This window comes from Chironomus tepperi, unplaced genomic scaffold, assembly GCF_022539635.2.
Source record: "Chironomus tepperi strain 1889 unplaced genomic scaffold, CSIRO-AGI_Ctep_v1 contig_33, whole genome shotgun sequence".
Lineage (NCBI taxonomy): Eukaryota > Metazoa > Arthropoda > Insecta > Diptera > Chironomidae > Chironomus > Chironomus tepperi.
In genome coordinates this window covers 515,765-540,519 of record NW_027226155.1, presented here as the reverse complement: position 1 = coordinate 540,519, position 24,755 = coordinate 515,765, and the positions used below count along the sequence as shown (strand labels likewise).

At 31.0% G+C, this 24,755-nt stretch overlaps 1 protein-coding gene across 2 annotated transcripts in view; it reads right to left on the bottom strand.

Annotated features, from left to right (window-relative positions):
* LOC139095076 (uncharacterized) overlaps positions 1-24,402 on the bottom strand; it is a 56,925-nt gene extending 32,523 nt beyond the window's left edge. Inside the window, exons 1-5 of one of the 2 annotated variants that reach the window (XM_070646335.1) lie at positions 24,133-24,402; positions 20,738-21,744; positions 10,359-10,632; positions 10,032-10,191; positions 6,924-7,849 (exon numbers count right to left, since the gene is read on the bottom strand). In XM_070646335.1, coding sequence (XP_070502436.1) covers positions 6,924-7,849; positions 10,032-10,191; positions 10,359-10,595 — 1,323 coding nt within the window. In that variant the 5' untranslated portion in view covers positions 10,596-10,632; positions 20,738-21,744; positions 24,133-24,402. Of the gene's footprint in view, positions 1-6,923; positions 7,850-10,031; positions 10,192-10,358; positions 10,633-20,737; positions 21,745-23,976; positions 24,109-24,132 lie in introns of those variants that run through there. The other variant, XM_070646327.1, reaches the window with a different exon arrangement.
* Between the last annotated feature and the right edge of the window lie 353 nt (positions 24,403-24,755).

Below are 24,755 nucleotides of genomic sequence, written 5' to 3'. Positions count from 1 at the left end.
AACAAAAAAAAAAAAAAACAAGGAGTGTCACACACACAATAATCCATTCTGTGCTGTGTATTATTAACAATAATGCCGGGTTATATAATCCAATATGGAATGTTTAAAAATTAATTTGAATCCATATTTAACAACTATCCATTAAATGTCCTTACTGTCGTGAAAATAATTTGATATATCCACTTTTTTTTTTCACGCGAGGACATTGAACGGAATCAAAAAAAAAATGTGTATTTTTGTTCACTCCACACGGACTTTTTACCGGATGTCCTTTTTTTTTAGATGTTGATCGTTGTGAATCCTTCGCGAAACTGAGATGAAAATGGTACGAAAGCATCACTTAAATGTTTGTGTACGGATGATAAAAGCACACAAAAGTTATCTCAATTTGAATGTTTTCATGTCCTTTTTTGGATGTTTTGCACAACTACATGCTTAATTTTGAGAGAATAAGGACGAAAAACATTGAAAATTCTCTCAGAGAGGAAAACTGGCAATGCTTTATGAACTTTGATTTTCATTTTCATCTTCTTCCCAATGGATATACAACTTTTTTTTTTTGGGAGAACTTGAGAAACTTTGTGGCATTATCATCATTAAGTGCTTCTGTTTAAGAGGATGTTCTAAATTTTTATACATAAAATCTCATTAGATTCATTCATGAATATCTAATAAAATCTGCTTTAAATCATTTAAGTGAATTTTTTCTCTTTTTTTTTGAGCTTTTGACTCATTCCAACTACCTTTTTAAGTATTTTTATCAGCATTTCAATTTTTTGGACGTTTATTGAGAACTTTTTGCTCTTATTACTTTTACGGAATGAATTTTATTCGCATTTTTTTTGAAATATTTATGAGGATGGGGGAAAATTTCTGAGAATATTCAGCGATTGAATGCTTGAGTGGAATTTTATATTTTATATTGTTTAATTTAATTTTTAAGAGGTTATGGTTATGTAAATTTAATTGGATTTCAATGATTTCTCTTGTTATGGATATTCTTGATTGTGGAAGAATGAAATGAATTTTATCTATTGTATTTTTGGTTAGATAATTTAAGATGAAATTTGAAGATAATTTTGGACTTTTAATGAATAATTCTGTATCTTTACTAATTTTTTCTTAGAAAATATTCAAAAACATATCAAAATTTAGAGTTTTATAGTCTTATAGAGAGATTAAACGCACCCGAAAATCACAAAATTTGAAAAAATGAACAGTAGTACCTCCAGGTCAGCATGACACTAGTTTCACTTGTGGGCCTACACTCAGTTGGTAAGCCACATCCAAATTTGCATACAACATGCAAGTCATGACAATTTAAAACATTTTGGAAGCATACTAGTGGGGTTCGTTAGACAGGTTGTCCACCACTACACCAGCATAAAGCCGAATCTCAATAATCCGACTCTATGCTAGAATCACTTCAACCCAGAGCTCGAAGTCGACTTGAAGATCGTTTGCAATCAAGTCGTGTCGAGTCCGCTTTTTCATCCAAAATCCAAGTCGACTTCGAACTCTACTCCATCCTAGGTAACCTTATTTTCCAACTTTTCACGCCATATGCTATTCGGGTAATTTATTAACAGCAATAATATTAATTTATGAATTAACTTCCGTGTGGAATACGGAAGGTATATTTTTTAAATTTTAAAACAAGCTTCCGTTTTAATAATCATCAATATTCACACTACTGTTTGGACTTCATAATTCCATTGTTCATTTTCCTCTCCCAGAAACTTTTTAAAATGCGTTTAAAATCAAAAAGTTATGAAATATTTCTTGAATAATTTCCAATTAAATTGCAGTAAAGTTTCAAAACAGTACTTTATTAAATCTAAAAATAACTAAAGTAATGGAATTATTTTGTAAGACGAAAATAAAATTCAATGAAGATTAAAATTCCGAGAATAAATTGGTACTCAAAGAACGTATTTCATAATCTCAAAATGTATCCATTTGGAACAATTTGTAATTAAATTGAAATTTGCAGATTAAAATTCTTTGAATGAAATTAAAAATAGATTTCTAAAATTTTAATTGGTTATTGGCACTTGGTAATTTTTCAGATCTTTAAGTCGACTTGAATGGGGGCAGACTTGACTGCAAAGACAGCCTCACTTAATGTGGTGACTTGACTATGTCTTGGTGCCAAACTAGCTTTGAATTCGGCATCATGTCAGAGGCACGCCGGTCTTAGACCGGATTTTGGATCGATTAACTTATTTGTGAGCAGCATGGTGTACAAACTTTGTCATTTGGCCAGCCAAAGCGCCAGGTGGAAGACCTTTTCTAGCAACCTAGGCTCCAAGTCAGAGCATAGTACCAGTAAGTAAGTTAGTAACCAACATATGATATTCTAGCTTATTTACTACAATATAAAATGAAATAATTTCCACAAAATTTCCCTTTTTGACAACAAAATACAGTAAAACATTTAAATAGGAAAATAAACTTCAAAGTAAATATTTCAAGTGCACAATATGCTGAATTGTTGTGAACATTTTCAAATGTAACTTGTCATAAAATTGGACAAGTTGAGAGTATATTATGACTGCCCACTATGGGGCAAAATGAAAAAAAGGGACATTCACTTTGTTTTTTGGACTTTTTCGAATTACATCTAGTGGGTATTATTTTCTTGTAGTACATATAGCAATAAACTTGCATGCCAAATTTCAGGTCATTTGGTGCTGTTTGGTCGATTCTGGAGCTGTTTAAAGTTGAAAAGTAGTGAAAAAACTGATTTTTTCACATCCTGTTTGACTCGGGAAATTCCATATTTAATTAAAAGATATTGAAAAACGGTTTTCGGTTCCTAATTGTACTATATGAGAGCTTTAATTTTATACTCTGGAAAGTTTATATATACTGGGTTTTAGTGGCAGGGCTTTAGAAAATGTATGAAAATACCAGGAAAAAAAGCTTCAGGCGTCCGGAACTAACATTTTTAGGTCAATTTCCCCCATACCGAGCTATACTAGCTTAAAGTACTTACTTTCTAGTTTTCAAAACCGTTAAAACCTTTACAATAAGTACTGGGGAGCAAAAGTTATTGCATTTTAAGTTTTGGACGAATTTTTTCTCAAAACTAATGTTTCTCATATAAATTTAGAAAATATCGTTTGGAATAAGTTTTTTTATGTTTTTGTATGAATTTAGCCATTTAAGAACGGTTAGTGAAGAAATTTTTTCAAAAAGTTCAAAATTCGCCGAGTTAGAGGTACATATGCTATTTGACGACTTGACCCTTTTTCTCATCACTCAAACGGCTAGTACTTTTACATGACTAAATATTTTTCAGTTCTGTTTCTTGTTTAGTGTAGCTTGTTATAATACCTTTCCAACAATATATAATACTTAATAGTTGGAAGTAGTCTTGGTCGAGAAAACGGACCCTGTTTGTGACTGACCCTTTACAAAGAAATTTTCAAAAAAGTCATTTCCAAAAGTACCACTTAAAAATTAAATAATGCAATGTTTTTGTGTTTTTTAAGGTTAAAATATGATAGTTATGAATCTCAAAACACAAAAAATCTCATTTTGTAAACTTTCAGCGACTTTAGGGGCCTTCATAGGTAATATTCAGGTAGTCTCTCAGTTCTCAGATATGAAACATTTTTATTGACTTTTTTTGATTTATATTGAATATTTACACTTACTTTGTGCAATATATATCAATTTTAAAAAGTATGGGTCGAAAAAAGTGATTTTTGACAATTTTGTTAAAAACAGGCTTAGGTAGGCCACAATTAATGCACTCCAGTATCCACTATGACTTAGTTCCATTCATGTTTTATATATAATTATAAAGGTAATAGTAGTAAATAGTTATAACAGAAAACAGAATGCAAAAATATTGACCCTGAAAAAAGTTATAGTCAATTAAGTGGCCCAAAAAGTGCTCAGGAAGGCAACCAGCATAGGCAAAAACACAAAAATTCCAAATTTTACGCTAGTTTTGACAATTACTGCAATATTTTAGATCAATATGTCATATAAATACTTTTTAATCAAAAAACTTTGAGAATTTCATTAAAATTTGGAATTTTTGTGTTTTTGCCTATGCTGGTTGCCTTCCTGAGCACTTTTTGGGCCACTTAATTGACTATAACTTTTTTCAGGGTCAATATTTTTGCATTCTGTTTTCTGTTATAACTATTTACTACTATTACCTTTATAATTATATATAAAACATGAATGGAACTAAGTCATAGTGGATACTGGAGTGCATTAATTGTGGCCTACCTAAGCCTGTTTTTAACAAAATTGTCAAAAATCACTTTTTTCGACCCATACTTTTTAAAATTGATATATATTGCACAAAGTAAGTGTAAATATTCAATATAAATCAAAAAAAGTCAATAAAAATGTGTCATATCTGAGAATTGAGAGACTACCTGAGTGTTACCTATGAAGGCCCCTAAAGTTGTCGAAAGTTTACAAAATGAGATTTTTTGTGTTTTGAGATTCATAACTATCATATTTTGACACAAAAAACCCAAAAACATTGTATTATTTAATTTCTAAGTGGTAGTTTTAGAAATGACTTTTTTGAAAATTTCTTTGTAAAGGGTCAGTCACAAACAGGGTCCGTTTTCTCGACCAAGACTACTTCCAACTATTAAGTATTATATATTGTTGGAAAGGTATTATAACAAGCTACACTAAACAAGAAACAGAATTGAAAAATATTTAGTCATGTAAAAGTACTAGCCGTTTGAGTGATGAGAAAAAGGGTCAAGTCGTCAAATAGCATATGTACCTCTAACTCGGCGAATTTTGAACTTTTTGAAAAAATTTCTTCACTAACCGTTCTTAAATGGCTAAATTCATACAAAAACATAAAAAAACTTATTCCAAACGATATTTTCTAAATTTATATGAGAAACATTAGTTTTGAGAAAAAATTCGTCCAAAACTTAAAATGCAATAACTTTTGCTCCCCAGTACTTATTGTAAAGGTTTTAACGGTTTTGAAAACTAGAAAGTAAGTACTTTAAGCTAGTATAGCTCCGTATGGGGGAAATCGACCTAAAATTGTTAGTTCCGGACGCCTAAAGCTTTTTTTCCTGGTATTTTCATACATTTTCTAAAGTCCTGCGACTAAAACCCAATACAAATAAACTTTCCAGAGTATAAAATTAAAGCTCTTATATAGTACAATTAGGAACCGAAAACCGTTTTTCAATATCTTTTAATTAAATATGGAATTTCCCGAGTCAAACAGGATGTGAAAAAATCAGTTTTTTCACTACTTTTCAACTTTAAACAGCTCCAGAATCGACCAAACAGCACCAAATGACCTGAAATTTGGCATGCAAGTCTATTGCTATATGGACTACAAGAAAATAATATCCACTAGGTGTAATTCGAAAAAGTCCAAAAAACAAAGTGAATGTCCCTTTTTCATTTTGCCCCATAGTGCTGCCCGTGAACAGGATATTTACATGTAAATAAAGCTTTCAAATTGATGTTTTTAACACGTTTTTAAGCAAAAAAATGTTTCGCAAATCAAATTAAAAGTTTTCAGTCACGATTCTTTAAAATTAAATATAATTTCAGTTTCAAATGACATCATGCGTTTAGTCATAATTGATGCAAATTGATACTTTGTCAAAAGTATTAGATATATTGGAATTAATTGGATAATTTAATTGAGTGTTGAATGTCGGATTTTAAGCTATTTTGAAAAAATATTTGGACTAAATAAACAAAATAGTTGTAGTTGTGAATGAAAATTGGATTTAAAGGATAAATTGAGTCAATCTGTGGTTGCGGTTGGCTTAATTTGCTTGAATTTTCTTTGATAATTACGAATGATTTTAAAGACATATAGCAAGTGAAAAATGAAGTTAAAGAGTTTTTTGTACCTAAATTAAGAAACCTCAGACTATGCTGAGACACACCTTTTTCACATGGCATATGTTCGTTCATAGAAACTGAATTTAAATAATTTAATATATTTTTTTATATTTTACAAAAATTTTGCTATGAATCGTGAGAATTTAGAGCTTTTTTGGGATTTTTTTAGCAATAAACTCTAGCAAATCGATGGATTTCTCCAAAAGGGGAATAGGGGTGTTGGGTATTTGACAGCCTACAACCCCTTAACCTCTAAGTACGCTCCTTGCGCATAGTTAAATCGCAAAGATTTAGGGAAGTTTTGCAACTTTTTTCATGAAAAACTCAAGTAAATTGATGAATTTTGTCTAAAAAGTGAATGGTGTTCGACACTGAAGCCCTCCATCACCCGCCCCCTGAATATGATCCTGGCATATAGTTAAATCTGGCCGAAGGTTTCGAGGTAATGGGCCCTCGTGCGACCCAGCTAAGCAAGTAAGTGTTTAGTTAAATTGCAAAAATTTAATAGAGGTATTAGAATTTTTTTCTTGAAATGCTTTAGCAAATTGAAGAGTTTCTTCTAATAAGGTCCGACCCCCAAATCTCCTCCCTCCCTGAATCCGCCCCTAGTAAATAATTACAACACAAGTTGCTTCAGCTTAAATGTCCCACAAAACTTGACTTAATTTTTCAGAAAAGCATCATCAATTTAATATTTTTTAATGAGTCAATTAGAAAATCTTGATTTAAAATGTCCATCCAACATGACCAGTCGTCAATGGGAGAAAACAAACATTCAAAGATACATCAAACGATTCTAATTGCATTCATAGATATAAGAGAAAAAAGTAATGATATCTATAGAAGAGAGAGGTTGTACATCAAAAGAAGCTGCAGGGTGAGCAACATCGCTTTTTTAAAAGCATGACTTTTTGTCCCAAAATCTTAAAAAATTCATAATTCCCCATCATGACCACCCCCATTGGATATCGTCTGTTTTCAACAAAATAATCAGCATGAATGGTAAGTAGGTAGGTAGAAAAAAATCTTAAAATGATCAAAAGAGCAATTTTGCATACCTGAATAAGTTGTTGTTGTTGTTGTTTGTTTATCATAGGCACTTGAGGCAATGGCCTCATTTTAGCTGCAGCTAGTCTCAAACTTTGTACATAATCTTCATTACCTATATCACTCTCAGAATATCGATTATCATATAATCCCGTAACATTCACGTGCTCAAAGCTACTCGACGTAAATTCACCAAATTTAGATTCATCCATAAATTTTCCCGATGGATTTTTTGAGTATTTCATGCTAAAGCATTTATAGGTATTAAGTGGTGATTTCTCTTCGATATATTCACTCACTTGAAGTTGCGATGATGGATCGATATAGTCATTACTTCTGTATTTTTGCAGCGGTACAAATGTTGTTTCACTTATGTAATTTATTTGGTCGGTTGATGAATTTTGTTTATCGAATGATCCATTAAGTTGCAACAATGGCGGTTGCATTGGAAGTCCAATTTTTTGATTAGATCCAGACAATGCCTTATTCACTTTTCGTCTCTCATATGGACTTGTTGGCTTGGGTTTTGGACTAGATTTTATATAATACCAATCACTGAGTTGCTTTTGCTTATTCAGCGCTGCCTCAATCTCATCATCAATGCCACCATTTGGATCGTAATTGATGATGTTGCTTTCTTTGTTCTTTTTAAGTGAACTGTTATAATCGATGCTGTTCATCAACATGTAATTATTTTTATTATTATTCTGCGTCATATTTTGTAACTCTGTTGCTTTATGATTAATACTATTGTTGTTGTTATTACTGTATTCATTTGATATATTCCGATTCATATTGCTAATGATGTTTTGTTTATTCAAATGATAATCATCTGTTATTTTAAGTGTTTCGGATGTTGAATTAAATTTATCAAGTGATTCATAGCTTGAATGTGCAGCTATAACCTCAATTCTTTGTTGCTCGATGAATTTGTCATCTATAAAAAGAAAGAAAAGAATAGATAAGAAGGGTAATTTAACATGTACAAGTGCATTAAGTGTAGCTATTAGTGAGGAACATGAAAGCATATTTTATGCACGAATTTGGAACATAAAATTTAAATATACGGAATTTTTATGCTTGCAACCTTTCTTTTTATATTCATAAAATATGAATAAAGTTCTATCTGTTTTTTGACAATCCTTAATCTCATATGATTCCATTTAAATTGAATTTTCATATGTGGAAATATGCAAGTATGATAGTTTTTAAAATTGAATTTTATTCACCGTTTTGACGGATTATTCACACCGTTGTGAATATTAACTGATTTTTGGTTGCAATAAATCAATAGAAAAGCTGAGATTTTTAAATAAATATGATGTCACTTATGACGATTGAGTTTCAGGCAAGTCATTATGATTCAGTATTGAAAAATGTTCATTGATCTTGTTAAGATTATTCAGCAGTTTAATTTAAAGCAGAGATAGAAGTCAGATTTTGTATGGAAATTTGACTTGAGTTGGTTCAACTTTATGTTAAATTCGAGATGATTTCGAGCTTTGAGAGTTCCCGATAATGAAACTAAAAATATCCGGAAATGTCATGATGGGTCAAAACTATCTCGGTTCCGTCTCATCCCAGTCCCGTTTCATCCCAGTCCCGTCTCATCCCAGTCCCGTCTCATCCCAGTTTCGTCTCATCATCCCGTCTCAACCCGTTCGCTAAATGAATTAAGAAAGCTTAAACTGCTTAATAGCTTAATTTTGGTTTGCAATTTTGAATTTAAAGTCTCGTTATAAGACATTTTGTCGAAGTGTTTATGCTTCGGAAACATAACCAGTTCGAAAGGTACACGACGTAGGAAGGCAACCCGAATCCAAACCAGCTGAACCCTGACTTTAAGCCAAATTTGATTATATCCGGCCACAGGCCAGAATTAAGTCGGCATAGTTCGTATGTATTCTAGGGTTCGGAAAAATACTAACTGAATATATACAGTTACTAACATGTAGATAATATTCAGAATATATTCAGTTATCTACAGTTTACTAACTGTAGATAAATTTTTGAATACAAAAATTCCGTTAATTTCAAATTGAATATTTCTGGGCATTTCTGAACTTGGCACTATTGGGGTTCTTTTTTACTATTTTGAGTCTTAATATTGAAAGAACTAATTAAAATACGTTAGGAGCTGGCAAAAAAGTGCAGAAATTAATTGAAATTCTGTAAAAAAATATGTTCAGTCCTGGGCTTGAACCCGCATCTTCAAAACGAAAATGTTCGAAATTTGTCAAAAATTCCAATATTTGTATGGAGTTTTCGATTTGTTAAAAAATCGGGATATTTTGGGGCTTTGTCGGGACACAGCAGCAAGGGTGAAACGTACAGCAGTGTCCCGGCAAAAAGACAGCAGATGGCTGCCCTAAGTCATAAAAGAAGATCCCAAAGAAGGAAATTTACGCAGTAAATAAGGAAAAACTCGAAATTGACATGCATTTTATATGGAGTCGCGTCGACTCGAGTAGACATTTCCATACATAATTTGAGTCGACTTTGAGCTATGTATTTCGGAATGGGTTGACTAACTAGCTAGTCGAAAAACTTATGAGTTATGTTGAGGCAAATTAAGCATCTATATTTATTGCAACTAATGTTAATTCTAGCTTAGATTGTTTTTTTTACCATCACTCGAATCCGTATCCATTGTTCTTAACTTTCTAAACTACACTGTCAATTTTCAAATTCTAACTCGTTGTTTCGCGTTATACGGTCTTAAAACTCTTAGTGTCAATAAGATACTTGACCAATTTCAATAATTAATAATAATCAATGGAAACAAAATCAAAACAACTGAAGGTAGAAAATGCAAAGTTTACTATGATTTAAAAGATCTTGAATGAATTTCTAATTTATTCTCTAATTTATTCTACCTGAACATTTCACAGTACCTAAACATGTTCAAACAAAACCTCAAATTTATCTAAATTCATTTACTAACATGAATACGTTAAATTACAGTTTACAAGTCTCCACCAATCAATACAATTCCTTCTAAAGTTTCAACAAAATTGAACGTGCAATATGCTGACCAAATTAACCACACAAATCTCACTTCAGCCATAAAACACGGCACGAATATAAAGAAATATTTTATTTTTTTATTCTCCACTCACCTTGGTTCTGTGGTAATCGATTAATTCTCATTTGTGGACTGTGCGGACTCGACAAATTCTCGCAGCTTACGTTATCGAGAAACCCATTTAAGCTCATTGCATCGGCTGGATCATTTGGTAAAGTGCTTTTATCAATAACAGTTGATTTCTTTAGTAGCATCTGGAATATAATATGAGAATTTCTTTATATTTGTTATTTCCATTCATCTATTCATATTGTTTACTACAATGGAATTGATTCTCCTTTTTTTGTGTCGATTCTATTTTTATATGGCAATGCTTAAAGCCATTTCTATCGATAAAAATATAAAATTTATAAAAACTGACCTGTATGGGCTCTTCCTGATCGTGACTACTCTCGTCACTACTCGAATAGCTCGACGATGAATAATAACGTTCATGAAATAATCTATGATTTGGTGTCGTTTTGTTTCTTATACGCGATGTAGATGATGAGGTTGCAAGCAACAATTGTGGACTAGAGCATCTCCTTTGTTGTAATCGACTTGTTTTACGGACTGGTATACGAGAACGAAATGATGCTGACTTTTTAATGTGTGACATTTCTTGGACGGTAAGGCAATGGAAGAGTTGTTGCTTCCTGGAAAATTAGATTAAATAATTGTTAAAAATTGGGGATTTCTAAAGAATCAGTTTTGATAAATTCTTGAGACTGGCATCGACACCAAGACCGGAACCGAGACCTAGATCGAAATTTCAAAAAACAAAAGGATTGTGAAGTTTTCTTCAAGGTCCAAAACACCTTAGCATACAAAGAGACCGCTTTTAGGTACCGAAAGAGTATTTCTATAATATGAAAGTATGCTCTTTGCCTATTAGGGGACTGATTACTCTTTGTCTTGACTTCAATCGACTGGGAAATCATGGTGTCGGTATACAAAATGCCATAGGATTGGAAAGTCTTGATTTCGGTCATCAAGTGGCCAAAGGACAAGGAAGTCTTAATCTCGGACTTCATGGAAACAAAGTAAGGGACCAAATGACTGGGAAGTCTTGGATTCAGACTCCAAAGGAACTAAAGGATTCGGAAGTCTTGAACTCGATCTACAAAGGAACCAAATGTCTGATAAACCTTGGACTCAGTCTCTAAAGGAACCAAATGACTGAAAAGTTTTTATTTCAATCAAAGAATCAAGGATTCAAAGATCCGAGAAGTTTTGGCATCGGTCTTTAAGAACTAAAGGTCTGAGGTGTATTGGTCTCAATCTCCAAGCAGTCAAAGGACAGGTAACTTGGTAACTTGGTCTCAGTCTCGGAACTAAATGTGCGTGTATAAATTCATCAAAAAATCCAACAATCAACAGCAAAAACTTCCATCCCAACCACACAGGTACTTTAAAAATCACTTTAATACCAATCACGTAACTTTTATTTTCCATACCAAAATATGGAAAATAACGAAAAATTTTTGACAGACAACATACTAATTGGGCACATAAAATGATAATATCACTGTCAGTTCAAAATGTTGCTGAATAAGTTATGTGGTTTTATTTCACTTTCTGCTCATAAAAAAGTATACGAACAAAAATAAAAAAAATTCATTTCAGTTTTCATTTAATTCATGTTTGCATGATTTATGCATTCAACTTTCACATTCAGATTTGCTCATCCATTTATCTCTCTAAAAAAATATTTTCCCTTTCATATTCACACGGCTGGCGATTTTTATTTATTTTATTGATATTAAGAATATTCTTTGTTGCTGTGACTTCATACATAGCTAGAGAACTATTCGTCATGTGTACTTAATTGTCTTTCGCAAGGTCAAAAACTTGTTTCATTCGTTTGCGTTGACTGAACAGGCGAATAACATCAATCATTATAGTTTTTTTTTTGTATCTACCTAAGCCATATTTGCTTTATCTTAAATCTAGTTGAATGGAATGAAATGCTTCGAGAACGTTACAAAAAAGTACGGCAATGTATGATGGGGATGTTCAGTTATTACGTAACGTAATGAGTTAGCGGTCCATAAAATAGACTTTTTTACATGCCCCACCCTCCCCTATGCGTATCCATGCTTAAGTCTCTATATAACCCTCAATACCCCACGTCCCTCTTCCAACATCCCTAAAGAGCGTTACATAACAACTGAACACCCCCTAATGTATGTACATGCTTAACCAGCATAAATCTATTCATATTTAAAATAGTTTTTCAATTATGGATACGTAAATTACCAATATAGAAGTCACATTCTATTTAGATTTAAAGTTATGAGTATGATGAATGTTGGATATAAATTGTCGAATTTAGAACGTATGTTGGATAATTTTAGTGATTTTCTGCATGAATAAGAATCATGCCTAAAGGCAATTTTCAAACAAAATGATTAAGAAAAGAATTATTAACATAAATAAAGAGAGAGACATGAAGAAATAGACTAAAATAATGTTTGCATGACCAAGATACAGTTAGGTGGATTTTTCGGATGGAATTAGATTTTTGTGTGCTTGAATATAATAATGAAAGTTTGCTGAAATGGGAAGTTGACCCTGCAAAAGTTCACGAAAATTAAACCACATTTTTTGACTAAATGAAGGTAAACAGCTGATTGCTTACACAAAGCGAAAACAAGGAAACAAAGAAGCAGCTGTTTATGAATTTGCGTGTTTTTTAAATAACACAAATCTTTGGCTATACAAAACATATTTTGGAAAGCTTTGGTCTGAATAAAAATCAGTATTGACTTAGACAAGTTGTATTCAAGGTATGGAAACTGTCTTTCAACTGCTTTAAAGCAGTGTTGTCCACACTATGTCCAAAAGTTATTGGAAATGCCATAAGTCGCATTTCGTGTGTGGTATCAGTCATGGCTAATCATCAATGTGTGTCGAGTGACAAAAAAGTTTGGACAACACTGCTCTTAGGCTTAAGTCTAACCTGGCTTAAGCCTAGCCATCTTTTGAACCACGGTCTAGAACCTTAGACGTGAAATTTCAGATATTTTCAATTTTTTCCTTAGAAGAATGTATGCTTTAGTTTACATTCATGACATTTTCGGACATACGATTCATGACATTTTTAACAATTTTTGTCAACCCACTAGAGCACCATGGTATACAGATTGTCCACCACTGACCAAATTTCTAGCAGTTCCACGCCTTAGTCGTCTCTAAATATATCCCAAAAAATAAAAAGTGCTTAGAAATTTTACGACATAGATGAGTGTAGAGTTGATTTAGTGATGATATGACAGCTAGTAATTAATCCAAAAATATAATGATTATAAAAGACATGCAACATACATTAAGAAGCACAAAACATTTTTTTGAACAATACTTGATCATGTCAAATTGAAAAAGTTACAAGAGAATCCCAGCAACAACAACAATAAAAGACCCCACATTTTTCTATAAAACTTTCTTTCATCAATTACATTTTCATTTTTTTTGGTGAAATCAACTCAGCATTAATGTCGAAATCTATCAAGCATATGGTACTGATCACGTACTAAATACCATATAATTTCCATTATTAAATAGTACTTAAGTTAATTATTACTCAACTTAAGTCTATAAAAAAATTTTCCATTTACAATTTAATTTTCCAGTCATGCGAATATACACATGCTGCCACAAAAACCCCAAATAGTTTCTAATTTATGGTTGAAGATGAAAAATTCAATTAAACTTCTTCAGATCAATTTCAATTTTTCTGAAAAATGCTCATCAAAAATTAAAAAAGTTTAGATTCTAGACTTTAAATTCAGTGCCATTTTCATCTGCTTGTATTTCATCTCAATTTTATATATTCTTCGTGTTTATGCTTCATTCTGTTTATTTTTCTAGCTCTAAAATGTTGTGAAGAAAAGCAGAAACTTCAACTTGATGCTCACAATAAATTAAATTAAAGCGATTTTGTTTTGTTTTTTATTTTTGGTGCTCGTGCGTTTCTCTTCTTTTAATTTCATTGACCTTATTCACCACACGAGGTCAAATGAATTTTGTTGAAATTAAGAATTTTCACTTCGGAATTCCTCAATTTAAATAAATTTAGAAATTATAAAGAAGACTAAAAACAAGAGTAAGGAACATGGGCAAATACCCAGAGCTCAAAATCGAGTCGAGTCATCAAGAAGTCGACATGTTTTGAGTCAGGTCGACTTCAAGTGTATCGACTTTGAGCTCTGCAAATTCCAAATCAATTGAAGCAAATTCAAGTCAATTCTCACATTTAATTTGACACAAATTCGACTACAGGAACCAATTATGTAAAAAAAAACTATTTTTTTATTATTAAATTGCTAAAATTCAATTCAAATGAGAATCAATGGAGCGAACAGACACAAAAAGCATTTAAAATTCCTTTTTTACAATCAATTTTTAGGAAGAAGATGAAAAGAATTTTTTTTATTTCAATCTCTGTTCATTCATTCATTGCTTAGCTTTGCTCAACTTGCTGTTGTAGCTATGCTGATGTAATATGTTAAATTGGAAACAAATCTATCTTTATGGATGGATGAATTGTTGGTAAATTTGATTTAGACGAAGCTTGGATGAAGTATTTACTGGTTATATTGAGTTAAGGTTTTGAAGTGGAACTACTTAGATGCCATATTGCTATGTTTATGGTGTGGCGATCTGGGGATGATTAGCTTAGCTTCTCAGGTTAAGCTAGCTACTCACTCTCCTAATTGACATTCAGCACTCTTAAATCATAAAGAATATCAAGATATTCGATCTGTGGAATTAAAATTCTAACCAGCTAAGATTTCCTAAAGACAATCAGATAAATCTCGCAAAATAAATTCATGATGAGGTAAATAATGCTTAAACAGAAGCTGAATATTACACAACAAAATTGTTTCTCTTGTCAATCACACTGTAGCACTTCATAATTTTTTGGGAATCACTTCCCCTTTTATAAAAAGACATTAAAGTAATTATCCAGATGATGATTGTGATCGTCATTAATAAAAGCATCAAAGATTTTAAAAATTGAGATGAAAACACAAAGCAGTAAAATCTTCTCATCGACTCGAGACACAAAAAGTTTTATTTCATGAATCACGAATCTAGTAAATTTCAATTTTATAGCAAAAGAGAAAAAATCAACAGAATATAAAAATCGACAGACACGCCACAATGATGATGACCGTAACGTTTTTAACTCGATATCATCTTTCTTGCTGAAATGGAAACTGTTTTAAGGTCTCGAAAAAATTTATTTTTACTTCTCAAGCATAAATTTTAATTCATAAATTGTATATCAATGTATTATCATGGACATGTGTGTATTGTGCATACAGCTGTGACCTTGCTTTCGATTGTTGATTCTCATCCGAGCTGTAATCGTCTGTTTATGTCTAGTATCGGCAATTTACGTACTGAATTATGTATGTTCAATGGAACTTGAGATCTTGAAAAATATTTTCGCGAACATGAGTCATTGAGAGATGGATTTTGTACAGGAACAAGACGCCACATTCAACCAATTATCAAAATAAGAATAGGAAGTGCCAAAACATGTGATGAAGCGTTACTTCTGTTATTGTCGAGATGAACTTTTGTACGTCGTTCAATTATCTGTGTGGAAAAGCAATTAGTATCGCCAAATATGTTATTAACCGTACATACTGGAATGAGTTCTCGCATCTCACAAAAATGGCAAAAAACGCAACAAAACCATGAAAAAAACTTTTCGATTAAGTTTCGCTCTAAATTTTCTACGCTTTACTTTTTGCTTATACGTCAAATATAAAAAAAAGTTTTATGCATGACAAAAAAGACACAAAAATGACAGTTGAAGTTTTCATCGCTGCTCATGCTGTTATATTGATGCTGAAAAGGCGCAGTGAAGTTCAAACAAATTTTCAGTCATGGCTGAGCATACGAGACATTTAAATTTAATATTCAATGGCAGCTAGGCTAAATGCATAGCTTAATTAAAAAGTTTTCACTCGTTTACTAACAAGTGAGAGTTCAGGCGATGCTGCATGAAATTAATACATAAACTAATGGACATTTAATATCTTTACGACTCAAGCATTAAGGCATTAAAAATAAATAAATTTTCCGCATCATCAAAACATTCAAAAAAAACTTGCGACGTCAGGTGCTGATTGCTCTAAATTTATATGAAAAATTGAGTTCAGTGCACCCACACAGGCATTCCGTTAAGTATGCGGTCATAAATTTTAAATTATTACAGTTTAAGTCATTTATGTCACTTTGATAAAAGGCATTCGACTGATTCAAAAATTCATTCAATAAAATTTTTTCATAATTGTGTGAATCTCACATAAAGTTCCGTAGGAATGAAGAGCTATCAGCCACAACTCATTGAGACAGAAAGTGAAGGCAAAAAAATCATAAGTGGGCAATAAAATTTCCGTTTTTGGCTTTTAAGGCTGCAAATGCGAGACATAAAGGCAATAATATTTATCGGAGGAGTGAACTGTGATTGCAATAAATTTATTTGCAAGAGATCTGCACAGTCAACACACTCTGTAAAGCGATTTTGTCGTCATCATCATAATAATAATAAATTGGTTGATGTCGCGTGTTGGATGATGACGATGATCTCCATTTGTTGTGTCTGTGGGTGCTGCAAAATATTCGTCTATCAATTCATCTAATGAAGTGCTTATTTTTGTGTGAGAAGAAGCTAATTGGAGTCTTGAGAAGGTTGGTGTATTAATCATACGGAATTGATCTTTATTTAGATTATTTTGACTGTTATAGCTTTATTTTGGACTAGAATAAGACTCAAATTTAATGATTCTGATCCCAAATATTGTGAATACTGTAATAACACCTAAAATGTTCATAAACGACACTATTTGTCGCATGTTGAAAGTCATTTTTATAGCACATAATATGAATATGTAGGCATTCATATCTAGGAATGAAGAAGAAGTGAGTAGGAGATATGGAATGACACAGAAACAGTTGCGAGACCGAGTCAATAACTAAAGAAATGTTTTGCTTATCAGCAACTAAAAAATGAGTTTAGAATAAATTTCAAAATGTAAAATAAACAATGGATATGAAATAGAAATTTTTATCAGCAGTTTTGAGGCTTAAAATAGAAAAATTAGCGATGACTCATATGTTGTGAATGAACAGAACAAGAAAGAAACTTGAATGAATATAAAGGAGAAAAAAAGGCACAAAGATGTTCAATTTATTTATTTTTAGACTCTCACGATTTTATTCTCAATTTTTGCTGGAATTCCTTCACATTCAAGTCGAACATCAGCAATCTGTTGCTGTTAATGCCAAATATTCTCTTTTGATTCTTTCGTGTGCTTCACATGTGTTTTATCAATTAACATTCACTGCCATTTGGTGGGCCAACAGAACCACTATGGGACAGAAATGAATTTTTTTCCAAAAATTATTTTCTTCGCTTAAATTATAGTCCCTAATATCCCATTTATGGAACTGATTACGAAATTGGATAATTCGATTCCGTTGCGGATATATGGCTCTTCAAAGTTTGGTTCAAGTGTCCTTTCTCATCAAACTCAAACGATCACCACCAGTCACTGGTTCAATAAAAACTCTTAAAACTTTTTTTATTTGATAGCTATGTGTAGGAGCTTAATTATAAGATATAAAAAATTATCCTGCCTTGATTCCCTTAGGGGAATTTTTGGATTTTCTATAAAAATCACAGGCATGTTGTGTTTCCGTTTGTCTGAGCCTCAACCAGTGCAACTATGGATTCTAAAAATATTTTTATATTATACATATGGATATAATCTACAACTTTTATGAACATACTATATAATTTTACTGCAGTTTTGGTGATGAAAAAAATTATTTTTTTCAAAAAAATCGCAATTTTTGGACATAAATTGCTGTAGCTCTTCAGGAATACCCATAGTAGTGGAATTTTATTGCATATTTAAATAGCTCTTACTTTATGCTATTTGAAAATGCAGTTAGTTGGAAGTCGGTATATGGGACACTTTCGAGCAATTTGGCTTTGAAGTGATAGTGAAATGGATCGACGAAAATGAAAAAATTGAATAACTTTTTTATAGTCTAACAAAAATTTTTGTTTTTACTTTAGATCAATAGATCTCATCAAGACGCGTATTTTGAGTATAAATATGTTATGCTTTGGTCAAGATTTCTGAGTCAAATGTTAAATTTTCAATTTTGACCAAAATTTTTCAGAAAAAATCACTTTTTTTCAAAAATTCAATGAAACTTGCTGGAATCTTTTTTAAAAGTTCTATTTTTTAATCGTAATCAACTTTTGTTCAGCAACTTGTCTCAAATTTACCTAATTGAGGTTGAAATTTGACAAAAACTGATTTTTAGTGCATTTTTTGAGGTTTTTTCATACAAATGCTGTTAAATCTTATCAAATATCAATTTTTAGCATCATATTATTGATTAACTTTGTGTTTTTGAAAATGATCTTTCATTTTCCGAAGAGAAACTTATCAGATATCTTGCAAAAACGGTCAAAAACTGACTTTAAGTAGTTCAAGTAAGGAGACAAAAATTTTCAAATTCACTTTTTTGCAATTGAACTGATTCAGATGACTTCCAAACTTTCAAAAATTATTAATTATGTGCAAAATTTACTAAATTACTGCTAGTTTGGCGTAGTTTAGGTTTTAAAACGACATTTTTTATCTAATTTCATAGAAAGTGCCAGTCATAGTTTTAATTCATTTTTCTTATCAAATAACTTCATGTTTTGATAGTATTTAACCGTATTTAGTAATTGCAATAGTTTTTCCAATAAAAAAGTTTCATCTGATAATGCAGAGTAGGATTTATATATCATATTTAATGAAATGTTTATTTAAAATTTTTCACAAAATGTAGGATTGATATGAAGCAATTTTACTATTATTTGCTTAAAGGAAAATATTTATCATTATCAAGAATATCAAATTTAAACTAAAAATAAAAATTTCATAGTATCTGTGAAAGCATTATCTATAGAAAAACTGTTTTAAAATGTAGTTATTTCAATTTTTAAAATCAGATGAAAAAGGTCGTTTTAAAACCTAAACTAAGCCAAACTAGCAGTAATTTAGTAAATTTTGCACATAATTAATAATTTTTGAAAGTTTTAAAGTCATCTGAATCAGTTTAGTTGCAAAAAAGTGAATTTGAAAATTTTTGTCTCCTTGCTTGAACTACTTAAAGTCAGTTTTTGACCATTTTTGCAAGATATCTGATAAGTTTCTCTTCGGAAAATGAAAGATCATTTTCAAAAACACAAAGTTAATCAATAATATGATGCTAAAAATTGATATTTGATAAGATTTAACAGCATTTGTATGAAAAAACCTCAAAAAATGCACTAAAAATCAGTTTTTGTCAAATTTCAACCTCAATTAGGTAAATTTGAGACAAGTTGCTGAACAAAAGTTGATTACGATTAAAAAATAGAACTTTTAAAAAAGATTCCAGCAAGTTTCATTGAATTTTTGAAAAAAAGTGATTTTTTCTGAAAAATTTTGGTCAAAATTGAAAATTTAACATTTGACTCAGAAATCTTGACCAAAGCATAACATATTTATACTCAAAATACGCGTCTTGATGAGATCTATTGATCTAAAGTAAAAACAAAAATTTTTGTTAGACTATAAAAAAGTTATTCAATTTTTTCATTTTCGTCGATCCATTTCACTATCACTTCAAAGCCAAATTGCTCGAAAGTGTCCCATATACCGACTTCCAACTAACTGCATTTTCAAATAGCATAAAGTAAGAGCTATTTAAATATGCAATAAAATTCCACTACTATGGGTATTCCTGAAGAGCTACAGCAATTTATGTCCAAAAATTGCGATTTTTTTGAAAAAAATAATTTTTTTCATCACCAAAACTGCAGTAAAATTATATAGTATGTTCATAAAAGTTGTAGATTATATCCATATGTATAATATAAAAATATTTTTAGAATCCATAGTTGCACTGGTTGAGGCTCAGACAAACGGAAACACAACATGCCTGTGATTTTTATAGAAAATCCAAAAATTCCCCTAAGGGAATCAAGGCAGGATAATTTTTTATATCTTATAATTAAGCTCCTACACATAGCTATCAAATAAAAAAAGTTTTAAGAGTTTTTATTGAACCAGTGACTGGTGGTGATCGTTTGAGTTTGATGAGAAAGGACACTTGAACCAAACTTTGAAGAGCCATATATCCGCAACGGAATCGAATTATCCAATTTCGTAATCAGTTCCATAAATGGGATATTAGGGACTATAATTTAAGCGAAGAAAATAATTTTTGGAAAAAAATTCATTTCTGTCCCATAGTGAGACCTGAACAGTGGGTTTTCAGTCATTTTATAGCAAGATCATTCAATCAATCAATTCAGCATGCAGCAAATTTGAGGAAGAACCACAAAACAGTTTGGCATACAGCAATAACATTCATGTCGAAAGTCAAAAGAGACATGGAAAAAGGAAGGAAGAGAAACATGAAAGAACATTCCACAGCAATAAATTTGATAATTGTACAAACGAATATTACATGCAACGCATATGCTGCACATAGATTCCATATCCATTCACTCATAACATTCTCGTCTAATTTTACATCTCAATTTTACACTCAAATATTTCAATTTTCTATGCGGGATGCCTCAATTATTTCTAATTATTAATCTTCCTCTCCTTTTGTCTGTGAGAGCATTAATGCTGTTGAATTGTCAGATTTTTTAAGACATTGAAAAAAAGAGAAACTTTTCCTTACCATTTGATTAATAAAAATTGTTAATCCACTTATGTATTGTTGGTGTTGCTGCTGTTATGAATTCTACATAAATTTCTATGCACAGTGCATTCTCAGTTTAATTTATGGCTGTTTTTTGCGCTCTCTTTCTTTCCACAGCTACTAATACTCACTGCTTATAATATTATTAAAAATGACTATTAAAATATTGTCTGTGTAGCTAATGCTTGTATTTTTATTATTACTATTATTATAGCTTCGCGTACAAGCAGTGGAAAAAAATTCCAATAACAAGCAGTGAAAGAGAAATTAAATCGAATTGCCGGCTTGATAATAATTTTTAACAGCAATTTTAAGTGAAATTGCTCTTTTCACTTCACTTCTTTTCACTTTTTAATTCAGACGCCAGAATTCGCATTTATTGCACAATAATAAATTCCAATTAAAATTTTTGCTTGTTAACTTTTTTTGATTTTATTGCATTTTATGAAGTCACTTTTGATGGAATTGATCATCAATCGATTTCTATTTTTTTATAGGCACACGAAAATTAACATTTCACTATTTTTGTTGTTGTTGTTTCTCACACCATTGGGAATTTTTTTCGGTTAAAATTCCTCCAATCCAAATTGAATTGCACTTAAAAACTTGATCATAAATTCATGATTTATTATTCACACAATGGATTTTTATTATTATTAATTTTATAATTTTTTTTTTCAATTCTTCTCACTGTGAGACCAAACACCATAAGCATCTCTTCTTCTTTTTCCGACAAATTCTCTCTTTTTCCTCGTTCTTTTCTCTTCTTTTTTTATGATTTATTCCGATTTATTGTACATATGTTGAGTTCTGTTTTAGGTTTAAAACTTGGTATGAAATTCCATATAACAAGTATGCGCATAGAGTGTTTTCACACAAAAAAATATTTAAATCACATTCCAATCTCTTGTTTTTCAATTTTATATAAAATTGCGTAGCTTGGTATTCACATATCTCCCGGTTTTTAATTCAATAGATTGTTATTTCTGTTAAGATAAAAAAAAATTGAAACTTTTTGAACGAGGAAACTCTTTGTTGTGTTTATGTAGCTATTTATGAGGAAATATAATTTTTTAGAGAAATTTTTTCAGACATATGGGAATATTTTCTAAACAAAAATATTGAACAATGAATTGATTTTTTCGCTGAATGGACTGCAAAAACTTAATTTTTGATAAATTTGCGTTTAAGATTGTAAAGAATAGCTAGACAAAGCATAAAAGCATTTGAAATCATTGACCTGAATGAACATTTTATTGAATCATGTTGGAGAAACCTTTTCGCATAGCTTAACCATATTTCTGGGAAGCACACGGTATAGATATTGCCGAAAATCTTGCTTTAGGCCGACTTACCTCTGGCCTGAGTCCGGATTTAATCGAATCGAGACAAAGACAAGAGTCACGATGGCCTGTTGTATTTTCGATTGCTTATTTGCCGTTTTTCTTCGAGAATTACTATATATTCTGAATTATTTTAAAACATTGAATCATTTTTGCTTGATCTAACTTTTTTAGAAATATTCTGAAAGCTAATTTTGATTTAGAAGATGTCTCCAAATAGCACAAACCGAAAAATCAATCAAAAACCTGGTCCGGATCGACATCAGACCTAGTATCGGATTCAAAGTCTCACCGGCTTAATGCCGGATTTCGGATCGATTAGCCGACTTATATGACATAGACACTCTGAAAATTGAAGAATAACACAATTTTCGTAGGAAGAAATTGTACAATTTTCTCATTTTTCAGATGAGTGTCTGAATATTGCCCACTTGTGCTATTCATAAGATATATTTGAAATTTATACTTTCTTATGCATCATTCGACTAGGCCTTGGCTTCAAACATTCATAATTAAAATTTGAAACCCTACCGAGAAACACCAATTGAAGAAGACGAAGCAACGATTCGATTAAGTCTCTGTCACGACTATATTAATTAACACCAAATGAAAGTCATCACCGTGAGAAGGCCTATTGGCTACCAAATTAAAGTCACTCCAACAGGTAAAGAGACCGCTTTTAGGTACCATAGTGGTCTTTTTGTTCTGATGAGAATTATAAACTAGCAAAAATTATCTAAATGCAGATTCAGCCCAAACATACAAAGAGCATGCTCACATTGATGAGCTCACAAAAGCGAGTATACTCTGAGTATGATATTTGTGTGTTAGGGCAGTGTTCGACGAACTCTAAATACGACAATGGACTCACTTGCGACTTCACCAAGGAAGTAAGTAACTAAATGGGATTTCTGTAATAGTAACGCTTGATCTTTGCCTGTAAGAGCCAGTTTAATGAATTTACCAAGATAGAGGCATAAGGATCCGTTGAAAAACATTCCTCATGTGTATCGGTCAGAAAAAAATTCTATTTACAATTTATCAAAGTTACAGTGTCTTTACTCTAACTATGAATCATCATGCTTTATTACTATCTTAAAACAAACAAAAAAAAAGATTAAGAATTTTAGGTAGCCTTGAATATTCTTAAACCAAAAGAATAATTATTGTCCAAATCCGGGATGGTTTCTATGAGAATTATACAGGTTTAATATTCTTTTAATAATCACAAAAGTGTCTATCTATTCATTTGACGAAGGTCTAAAAAATATTGCGAATAATCTCACTATTGAAGCGCATTAAGCTCGGTATTGACCTCTCAAAAAATTATTAAACGATCTCATTATCACCTTGGATTATTTAAAAAGTTAGCAAAACATTTACGCTTTAAAATTTTGATTATTTGATTAATTTCAAATAAACTTCAAATTGAAGCATAATCTGTTGATATTTTGAGTATGGTTCATAAAATTGTAACTTTCATAAAATCAGATTTTATTACCGGACCAGAGACAATCCTTAAAATAACTTCAGTCAAAATATTCACACAAAAAAATTCCTCAATTTTATTAAATGTTTACGCAAACACGACGTCAAAGCCATAAAAGCGAAAATAAAACTGAATTATTCATATAGTAATTCCCAAAAAAATAATATGATGCATAAGAGTCTGTAGAATCCATAGAAGAAACTGTTTATCACAAAATTCTATGACTATACTCAATATACTAACAAAAATTCCAAGAATTCAAACGAAAAATCACAACAGAAGTGATTCAAATGTTTATTCAGGTTTCACATTTTTGCGTAACACAGCAGAATTTAATTTTAAATGCCGCTCATAACACCACAGAGGTTTCCAAGTCTTAAACTCACTTTTTATTTTATTCACTTTATTCCAATTCCAATTATTTGCAAGTTTATTAATCCACAGAGAATGTAAACGACACGATAAAAATCAGCAAAAATAACAAGTTTCGATTAAAATCAATATTTAAAGTAAAATTCTTATACAAATAAATTTAAACTCACTAAGAATATCAATTCTTTTTGTATATTTCTGTTAAATTACACAATTTTTTCAATTTTTTCTCACAAATATTTAAACCACTTTACACTACTGTGTAAAATATATATTCCAGTCAATGCTGTTTTTTGCCGTTGTATGTAAAATAAATTAGCAAATCACAAGATTATGTTCGCCAACGCGCAATAATTTATAAAGAAAATAATAATAACAAATGTCGAGGTAGAATTTATTGAAAAAATTTAATATTAATATTTTTCAACGCAGTTTATGTAAACATATTGAATGATCGCGAGTGACTGAACGTGATCTCACTTGTGCTGTTTTTACATTTGCTTCGAAATGTTGTTTTTTTATAGGAAATGAGAATAAGAAGAAAAGAATTTGAGAGAGAAACTGATCGTGTGACGTGTGAGCAACATGTGTTGTGTGATGCGATAATTTGTTGTGTGACGGAGATTTGTGATCGTTGGATTTATGTTTTGTATGGAAAGATTTGTTGGTAAAAAATTCATTTTATTGACTATGATCTAATGATGTTGAGCTTAGCTGAGATCAATAAATTTAATACGAGATTCAAAGTTTATAAAATAAATTTTAGGAAATTTTCCAGAATAACACAAATCAA